This window comes from Phycodurus eques, chromosome 6 (genome assembly GCF_024500275.1).
Source record: "Phycodurus eques isolate BA_2022a chromosome 6, UOR_Pequ_1.1, whole genome shotgun sequence".
In the NCBI taxonomy this organism is placed as follows: Eukaryota; Metazoa; Chordata; class Actinopteri; order Syngnathiformes; family Syngnathidae; genus Phycodurus; species Phycodurus eques.
In genome coordinates this window covers 15,122,352-15,133,060 of record NC_084530.1, presented here as the reverse complement: position 1 = coordinate 15,133,060, position 10,709 = coordinate 15,122,352, and the positions used below count along the sequence as shown (strand labels likewise).

Here is a 10,709-nt window from a genome sequence, read left to right as displayed (position 1 = left end):
ATAATCCCATTTTCTCAGTCGTGTTGATGGTGTCAATTGTTGTCATGTGCCCTGTGACTGACCGGTGAGAACGTCTTACCCGAAGTCAGCTGGGATAGACTCCAGTGACGCAAAGCAAGACAAGTAGTGTATAAAATTATTAAATACAGTACTGTTGTTTAAAGCATTAAACAATGTTTCAGTTACTTTAAGAATAATATAAGTATGCAATAAGTCATATAAAACCATATTTTCATAAGAATCATTGATATTTCTTTTTTTATTAATGCACGCTGTCATTTGTAAAGAGTATTACAATGCAGATGGCAACTATACAAGTAAATAGGAGGGTATAGATTATAGCATTAGTGCCTAATGGCCAAAAGAAAATGACAAACATGGAACACAGATTTAATGCTCTACCCAGCATCTGTCAACTATAAACACTGTATTAGTGCATTAAACCCTCTCAAGCAATTCTTTCAACCTCCGTTCACCTTCTCACACTCCTTCGTCTCCTGTCACACCTCTACCTGTTTACAACAAAACTTTATAGGCTTTCATTTTGATCAATCTACAGAATTCATTTTATTATGTTAGTGCCAAGATCGAGCAACACATTCACATTCACATTCACTTACTCCTTCTGTTTTTAATATTTGCGTTTATTTATAAGAACAGTAATCAATTGACTTCATCCCTTCAATTAACATACTATTATTGGACAGTACATGCTCAAAGTTTTGGGCTAGAGAAATAAATAATGGAACAGAAATGTCCCAATTGATGGGAGATGATCTGTTGAATGGCTGAGATCAAAGGGGAGCTGTGTATGTAGGTCTGAGTCTTTCGTTTTAATCCTTTTCTGTTTTTATATTCATCATCTTCATTCTTTAATATTCTCTGCAAATTGCAACTACCTCCATGGTTAATCCTACATTGGGTTGACCCACATTACACCTACCACCCTATGTGGGTGTGTGTGTGTCTCAGTGTGACGGAACAAGACGATTTGGATGGCAGTTATGAGACAGTCAATCAAAATTTGTGTCTGACATGATCAAATCCAATCTTCCAGAAAGGTGGTCAAATGTTCAGAAGTGCAGATTTATAATGATCCTGGATTAAGGGACCTGAAAAGTATAATCCTACTTTAACGTGTTTCATGTTAATGGATGACATAACTGATCGCCCTCTAGCGATAGACAATTAAAAGAAACAAAATGAATTATTATTGTCATTCAAATCTTTAGATGTCTTGGTCCAGGCAAGTGCATTTGTTTGTCCTTTATTTAGAAGCTATTGAAACCCTGCACAATTTCCCTGTTAAATCTAGACATGTATTGGTGCATATAGACACTTTTATGGTGTCGCAATATGTGTCACAATATTTTAATTCTATATAGAGTAGTTGCATTTAATTGCACATTTACAGTTATGGTTTCTTTCCTCGATATATTATTTATAGCATTTTACCCAGTTCTAGTGTTTTATATTGAGCTCTGATTAAACAAACTAGAACTACAGTTCCTTTTCCTCATAACTCTAAATTTAAAAGAACAGTATTCTGCGAGATGGTATAGGATGACTTTCAGGAAATTCCAGGAAGAATTAACATTTAACTCAAGCACTGAGTACAGCATTTGGAAACAGATTAAAGCAGATTGATATCAGTGAAAATGCAAACAGGTTTTCATTTTAATACTCATGCTGTACAGAAAGAACAGATGCGTCCAACTGGTGATGACTCTCATTTGTGAAACAGATGACTAAAGCCTTTCACCAAATCAGACATGAAGTAACAAGTGTTTGATTCACAGTCTGAACCTCCTTGAGACCCTATAAATTATCAGCAGTAGCAAAGATTGGTTTGGGGTCAGGCAAAATCTGAGGGGAGTGTGGAGTCTTCAGTGATCCTGGTGTAGCAAAGCATGCAGGTCGACTGTTTTTTGGCCTCATATGAGCTCGTAGACTCCTTGTTCGAGACAATCGTTTTCCTCCTCCCTCCTCTACTAGTCCATCAAAGACAGCTCCCAGGCTTTGTCTTATTCTCACGCAAAAGTGGGGGCAGCTAAAGGCGTACAGAATGGGGTTCAACACTGGATTTAAGAATGCAATGCTTGTGGCAAGATGCAATCCCACCTCCACCACTCTGAGGTTTTTCCTATAATAATGGGCTGACACCTCAATCATGCATAAGATGTGATAGGGAGCCCAGCACAGGGCAAATACCGCAATCACAAATGTCACCATCTTGGTGAAGCTGTGGGACAGCTGGTTATGATTGTTAAGACTAAATGAGGAATTTGGGGACAAGGATGCGGGTATCAGGGACAATGAACGGCCAATAGAAAGAGGCTTCAGCGAGATATTAATAGAAGAACTTGTAGTTCCTGATGCCTCATTATGGTTTGATCCAATCAATGCCTTATTTAACTTGACATTCTGCTGCATCCTCCTTTGTCTCCTGTTCCTCAGGGTGAGACCAATTTGGATGTAGCTTCCCGCAATCACCACGAGGGGAATAAGGAAGGCCAGCAACAGCTTCGAGATGGCTGTGGCTGTTTGCCTCACTTCGCAGTCTCTCTCAAGTGTGGCTTCAGATGTTTGATACAGAGCAAAATTATGATAGCACAGTTTTCTTTGGTCCACAGTCTCAGTCACTGAGCGAAACAGGAAGTAAGGAAATGTATTGATCGCTGCCCACAGCCAAGCCAGCAAACACACCCTCCATGCTCGGGTCACCGATCGATGATTCTGGCACCACACCGGTTTGGTTACCAGAATGCAGCGGTCCAATGATATGGCTGCCAGCAGGAAGGCGGATACAAACATGTTCAAAAAAAAGATGGATGCTTGTATTTTGCAGAGGGCATTGCCGAGCTCCCAGCTGTGGGAGGAGCCAAGGTAGAGGGTGAAGAAAGGAAGTGTCAGGGTGGCCAGGAAGTCAGACATGGCCAGATTGAGCACCCAGACAGAGGTCACGGTGCGACGCTGCAGACGGAAACCCACTACCCAAAGGATCAGGGCGTTCTCCAAAATCCCAAGGCAGGAGATCAGGCCGTGGAAGCAAACGACTATCCAGTTGGTCTTGGTGTGGTTGTTGAAGGCGTGCTCCTGCATGAGCTGCAGCAGGGGACAGAAATGTTGTTCCCCCGAGGCATTGGAGGTGACGGTTGTGTTTGACATTAGTGCTCTGAAAGAAAGAAGACAGACGGACCAGAGTTAATGACTAAAAACCTAAACTAACATTTAAACACGCTGCTTTTGTCTATACACAGTCACTTATCTATTAATTTTGACAGGGTAATGGAATATTCTACTTCACTGTCCATCACCTACCCATTAATTGTTTGGCAGTGGCAAAATTCTTGTGTAGTTTTTTATTTGGGTGCGGTTTCTTTTTTTTTTTTTAACCAGGGGTGGGAGTCTCATAAGAGGAATGAGAGGAGCCTCTTTGATTGAAATTGAACTGAAATGACTGAAATCGGCTGTGATCACGCCCACAGCCGGCTTGCGCGCCTCTGTGAAATTACGGAAACCCGGTCTGACCTGCCTCCGTGCAGATTTCCGCCACCTGCCACACCGGATTTGTACCCATTACGAAAATACAGTCCTATCTGTCTTTCTGTCCGCCTGTTGCAGCTGTCTGTACTGTATGCCTCTCTCCCTCTCTCTTCATTAAACATGACAATTTAACATCAGTCAAGACAAGGCTTTGAAATCACGGATTACATTAGTACAAAACCTTGGACCCTAAGCAATATGCCAGCATGGATGCCCTTCAAATGAATGCGAGTGTTAATCCCACCCCTCCATTTTATGTGTGCTTAGGAAACATTTGGGCAGGAGCCATGTAATGTTTTCAGTGGTGCAATAGTGTTTTGTGTCGTATTGTGGTTAATTTTGCACCACATGTAATCAGGGACTGCACAATCATTCCGAGTCGCAAGAGCCAGCGCTCAACTGCGTGCATGGGAGCCAAGAGGAGGCGGAGGAGAACGGGAGCAAATATGCACAATTCTCTCAAGGATTCAAATAAATCCCAGTCAGATATCAAAACCTTTGAAGCGGAAATTGATGACACAGAGGGTATTTTTTATTATAATTATTTTTAATATTAATGAATGAAAAAAGGGTCCCTTTTTTCATCTGGTGCTCGAACACTAAGACTATGTGTGCATGTGCCTGATAAGCGGTACAGAAAATAGATGGATGGATGTATGAAAATTACATTACCATTTGTAATCTGCTGTTTCGGCATTGTTGTTTTGTTAACGGCCATCTGTTTATTCATACTTTTGAATAGTTGCTTTGGTGGAAATCAAAAATCAAAAGCAAAGCAGATATATTGTAACACGTTTATATTTTATTGTAATAATCTTTCAGATACCCGTAACTAGTAATATATAACACAATACATTACATTTTGGAAAGCAGACGTGCAACCTGCCTACGAGCTCCAGTCTGGCTTTGACTGCAAACAATTTTCACACTCACACAAGTATTCAAACTAGAATACTCTGTGTCATGATCCTGGTTCTGCCTTTTATTTTGGTTAGAGCATCTGCCTCACAGTTCTGAGGACCTGGGTTAATTCCCCGGGCCCCGCCTGTTGTGCAGTTTGCATGATCTACCCGTGCTGCGCTGGGGGTTTTCTCCGGGCACTCCGGTTTCCTCCCACATCCCAAAAACATGCATGGTAGGTTAATTGAAGACTCTAAATTACCCGTAGGTGTGAATGTGAATGCGAATGGTTATGTGTGCCCTGCCATTGGCTGGCAACCAGTTCAAGGGTGTATCCCGCCTCCTGCCCGAAGATACCTGGGATAGACTCCACCACTACCGCGACCCTTGTGAGGATAAGCGGCTCAGAAAATGGATGGATGTAATTTACGACTTGTCTTTTCTGCATTTGAGCCCTCCTTTCTGCCCATAAATCACAATTAATATGTTAAATCATGATCCCGACTTACTCTAAATCCCAAAACTTTTTAGCTGCTGAAAATTGCTGCGATCCATTATTTAACAAATCATCCAAAGTTAAGACTGAAGAGCTCCACTTCAATCCCATATTAATTTTCTTGATTTATGTGGTTTTGTATGAAGACAAAATCATTAAAAAAAAAAGAAGCTAATATCCAAATACTTCTGGCCATAACTGTATGAGCACTCAATGCATTGTAGTACAGTGTATAAAGTTCATATATTACAGTTACACAAGAACGTAATATCTGTCCTCAGACAACTTTTTTTGTCTCTTCAGTTTTGATGTTGCCTCAGCATAAAAACAAAACAAAACAAAAAAAAAGATATTAGGGCCACTGTGTCCCTTCTGATTCAAACATGTCAAAGCCTGTTCCTGTGTTGACTAACCACATACCACACCTGGCATGTGGTTATTCTGATTAGTTAAACAGCACACTTTGGAAAAGCTTAACAACAGAAAAGCAGCCATTCATTTTAATCCCATTTCATATATATTTTACTTGGGTGTCGCAAGCAAAAGTAATAATGGAAGTCAAACACCACGTCCTGTATAGAAGTAAGGCTTAACTACTCTCACATGCGGGACCTTGGCTGTGAAATCCAACTACAGTGGGAATTTTTTGGGTCACAGAAATAATGATTCATTCGTCTACTCTGAGTTTTACATTACTGTAGTAGCTGAAGAATTGACTTGCCTGGCTGGTTGTTTAGATTTGTGTTGTGTTAATGAAATGTCGCTTGCAGAGAAACATCTTCCTCAGCTGTAAAGGAAAGAAACAGATCAATTGTTGAACAATGTTCCAAAACCAATATAAAGTAATTATTGACAATTACTGAGTTTAAATAACAACATGCTAATCCAACTACTTACAATGATTTGGTATGAAGATGTACTGTCTGTATGTCTGTTACTTCAACTGATGTTCAAAATTGGCATGGTAATCACAGATTTGGGGTCTGCCTTGAAATCAGACAGAACCAATATGTTCAGGACAGTTTTGTTGAATTCTTACACACCATTAGCCATACACTTAGTCACACCATTTGTGCAAGCATGAATTCAGACGTGAGTAAATCTAAGCATGACCAACACTTTGTGCTTTCTCCGTGACTCAAGATGACGAAGGTATTATTTTACTATGATGTGATTATACTATTTATGTGTGCTGCTAGATTAGTCGTTAAGGGTTAATGGTCACCAACACAGAAAAAAAAAAAAGAAAAGTATAATGATATTATTACAGATATTTTTTAAAAATGTTATACACTAGGTATGAGGTAAGATTGCATTAGCATTAGAATTATAAAATTTTCTTCACACATTCAATCATCCTAAAATGCTGTGTTGTACAGATGCTTTTGCAATTTAGTATAAACATCTAATCCGGTAAACCAAGCAAAGAGATAGATTTAAAAAAAAAAAATATATATATATATATATGTACCTGTATAGAAAATACAAAGCATCTTATAAATGTATCTAAATATTGTTGTAAAGAAACATTGAATGTTCATGAGATAGCAACTAATTAAAAGTGAAGTTTGAATTAGAAATCCTTGTATTTTTGTTTCATCAGACTACACAGATGTAGGTTAGCATTCATTTCATTAAAAGAAAAGCACTGAATCCAAATGATTTAGCACTAAAAGGTAATTATACAAACATTTAGTGATCAAGGTGAATTAACTACATATACTTTGTAAGTGCTAATGCATTTAATAGAATATGTCATACTCACCTAGACTTTACAAGTGAGTGAGGTGTCCAACTCCTTCTTTCCTACTTCCTGCTGTGTGATTGACTTACTGTCACAAGTGCTCACCTCATCCTGCTCTGTCACTTCAGCCCAGACACACAGAATGCACCTTGCTTGACCCGCCCTAAATGCTGATGGGAGGGCCTTGAAGTCAGGCATGGCCTTGAAGTGAATTCCAATTTGACTTAGATCTCTTTTTTATTCAAGTCCTCAGAAAGGAAAGGTAGCAGCGAACTGCAGGAATCTGGACAGGGGGGGGGGGGGAATATGATACCTGTAGTTGGGTATTGACTGTCTGTCTTATCTGATAATTTTCCAACATAAAACTGGTGTGAACATGTTCCTCTAAAGCCAGGATGTTACATTGTATTGTTAAATAGTATTTGTCTACCAACACACCACCACTGGCCCATGGTTTGAATAAAATTACACTAATGTTCTCCGAAGTCCCCCAAAAAAGGTCATAAAAGCAGCAGTTACAATTGAACCATCCATCTCTATCGCCATCTGGTGGTAAACACTGAACATTAAAAATATGCAACATCGAATATCCAATCCATTCATTTGTCACCGTTTATCCTGTTCAGGGTGGCATCTATCCCAAGGCCGACGACACACTGGATTGGTCAACTCTCAATAACATGGCACCACATTTACAAAATAAAAAAATAAAAGTCTTGGGTCAGTTTTCTCCGGTTTCCTCCCACATCCCAAAAAACATGCATGGTAGGTTAATTGAAGACTCAAAATTGCCTGTAGGTGTGAATGTGAGTGTGAATGGTTGTTTGTTTCTATGTGCCCTGCGATTGGCTGGCGACCGGTTCAGGGGGCAAAGGCGAGGAACGCAAGGCAAGAACATGGTGGACCCAATTGCATGGAAGCAGGGAGGCAAGGCAGGTGTGCGGTAGTCTCAAAAAAATAATATTTAATCTTTCAAAAAGGGCAAAAAAGGATATTGGCTAAAGCAAAACTAAATGAAGTCCCACAAAAGATAACAACCAAACCAAAGTAACAAAGAAACACTGGAAACAAACTATGACCTGTGAGTAAGATGTGGAACAGATAAGGACAATGACACCTGACAATGACATACCACAATGACAACATCACATCTTTGACATGGCAACGACATGTGACAACGACAATGAACCGACAAGAAGTGAAAGAAGAAGTGAAAGAAACCAGGGAACTAAATACAAACAGATTGACGAGACAACGAGGAACACCTGGACAAGACACGAGTGGCTGGAGAGAGCTGATTGGTCAACACAAGGTAGACGAGAACAAACAACACAACAGCTTAATGAGCACACGACAAACATGGAACAAAACTAAACACAACCCAAACCAAAACACAGACCATGACAATAATATAATAATACAGATAATATATTCACTCCGTAACTTTACTGAGAAAAAAAATAATGATGTGTGGATGTGTTAAATGAAACCTCTTTAAGCATCACACAGCACAGAATTGTTCTAGCAACTTCCTTGTTTGGTCTGTTCTATTTTTAAGGCCATAATTATATTGTTAGAGATCAGACCCGCCGTGAGATATAAAAATAAATCTTCATGACATCACATGACAACTGAAAGGGAATTACCCGAGATGACAGATTTACTGTTATTGCTGAATATGGGAAATCAAGTCACTACCAGTATTTATCGAAAGTACTGCATATTGTGTTTCACTTGTAATTCTTCCTTGTAAAATAGTGGAGGAAAATGTTTTGTTTATATTAATATCCATGTTGTGTCGTTATCTATAGCGTGTTACAATTTAGCTTGAAACATGTTGCAAACAGCTAGTTGTGAGTTGACTTGAAGAGTTGACAGGTTTGATGTATCGTGTTATTGTCATGATCCATGCCCCGCTGTTGCTCTTTTGGAGCTCGGGTGGGGCTGTGTGCCTTGTCTCACCCTCTTCCCCTTTGTCTCCCAAGCCTGTTTAAAGCCCGTCAAGTTCTACAGCCTTCGCCTGAGCATTGACGCTTGTTGTGACGCACCGGCCGACTCTCGTGCGCCCAGGTATTTGTGATACGATGGTATGATCCTACACCCCGCATCTGTACTCACCCGATTGTGTTCTTTCCCGTCTCGCTGACCACTCCAGACACGCCGCCAAGCCACACCACCTGCTCACGTTCCCGCTTTCTGCTCGCTCCTTGTTCCCGAAAGCCCGCCACCTCGCCTTGGATATCCTCACCCTATGCCAACCTACAATAAACCATTCTAGCCTCAGTCTGCTCTTGGGTCGAATTCACATCCTACTACGCTCCGTGACAGTTATATGAAGTAACAGATAAGTAAAGTCCATGTTGATCGTATAAGCCAACTAAACCAAAGCGCTGCTTATTAATAGCAGAAGTGGGACATCAACTAAAATGAAAAAAAAAATTACATGAAATAAATTATGAGCTAACCTTAACATGGTGGATGATATTTTTTAATGAGGACAAACAGGTGTGTGTGGGCTTCAAATCCCGGCCCCGCTTGTGTGGAGTTTGCATGTTCTCCCTGTGCCTGCGTGGGTTTTCTCCGGACCCTCCAGTTTCCTCCCACATCCCAAAAACATGCATGGCAGGTTGATTGAAGACTCTAAATTGCCCTTAGGTGTGAATGTGTGCGCGACTGGCGACCAGTTCAGGGTGTACCCCGCCTCTCGCCCGAAGATAGCTGGGATAGACTCCAGCACGCCCGCGACCCTTGTGAGGATAAAGCAGTACAGAAAATGGATGGATGGATGGAAAATTGGATACTTTTAAGAAGTTAAAAACATGACAATGTTCACTTCCTGTCTAAAACATTTAGCACGCCTCCATAATCTTTTGGGATGCAATACAAGAGCTGCCTTTACAAGGATGAAATGCTCTCTATTGACAATGTTTATTATTAAGGTTGTACTTTGTAGTAGCAAATAACGCGTTTTTATTGTTGTTAAAATATAATTTTTGATTCGTCGATCTGTTAGATCTCTTTAGATTGTGCAGGAGTGCCGAATCCTGATGCCTTTCAATAAGCGTACCAATGAAAATGGTGTGATCTTGTGATAATCAGTCACATATTTATACCGTCATATTAAGCTCCACCTTCCCGTCATATAGTTACACATTTAATGTTGGTGTTGCAACCTTCTGAATCATTCAAGTTGTCAGAGGTTACATGTCAAGGTACAGTAAGGTTTCCTTTTTCTTCAACATTTATTTGACAACTAAACAAGTTACAAGTATACAAATATGTTTGATGAATATGATTAATTATAATTTATGCTATAAATCATATCGTCTTATATATTATATATTTTATATATTCCTTTGTCATCTACTGCTGTAGAGCGATACGGACAAAGCCATACAATTTTCTCGTTATTTGCTTCAGTAGATATACTTTGCAACGGGACATCATCAAGCTCAGTTTACAGCTTGATTATGTTTTTCTCACTTGCTTAAGATTGCTGCTATGCTTCCTGATTGTATCAGGTTACCATTAATAATAAATACAATGTAAATGTAAAAGTATTGTTCAGATGACTTTGAGCTTTCTGTCAAAAAAAAAAAAAAAAAACTACATAAATATTAGTAATCGCAGTAATCGTTTTGGGTGTGACACTTGCGAGTATTCAGTTGTGTACCTAATGGATGTCTTGACCTATGAGCTCTCATTTTGGAGTCTGCATAATATACATCTTTTGTTCCTCTCTAGATTGAACATGACATCAGGGTTGGGTTTAACCCTTCTGGTGTTGATTCTATCAAGGCCCGCTGTGGCCTTTGTCCCCATCGGGGGTTGGGCATCCACACATATCAGCATTACAGGAACAGCCCTTTTGCAAAAAGTGACAGAAACATGTCGAGCTGTGACTGAGGCTGCTGGTCATGAGTTCAAACCAACGGTAGGATAGAAGCTGAACTCAGCACACAGCAGACATAACGCAAGGAATCACACACCTACAAAGTGTTTCATTTGTTTGTTTGTTGTTGT

At 40.0% G+C, this 10,709-nt stretch overlaps 1 protein-coding gene and 1 long non-coding RNA gene across 2 annotated transcripts; one reads left to right on the top strand and one right to left on the bottom strand.

The window, feature by feature from the left end:
- Positions 1–623: 623 nt before the first annotated feature.
- LOC133404619 (prostaglandin D2 receptor 2) lies at positions 624–5,725 on the bottom strand (the record flags this gene model as incomplete). The annotated part of the gene is made up of 2 exons (XM_061680676.1): positions 624–3,175; positions 5,664–5,725. Coding segments are annotated over 2 exons (1,419 nt in total), but the record flags the coding sequence as incomplete, so codon positions are not given.
- A 2,131-nt stretch (positions 5,726–7,856) lies between these two features.
- LOC133403819 (uncharacterized) lies at positions 7,857–9,236 on the top strand. Its single transcript, XR_009768734.1, has 3 exons — positions 7,857–7,998; positions 8,672–8,756; positions 8,842–9,236. It is a non-coding gene; the product is annotated as an uncharacterized LOC133403819 (long non-coding RNA).
- The last annotated feature ends 1,473 nt before the right edge of the window (positions 9,237–10,709 follow it).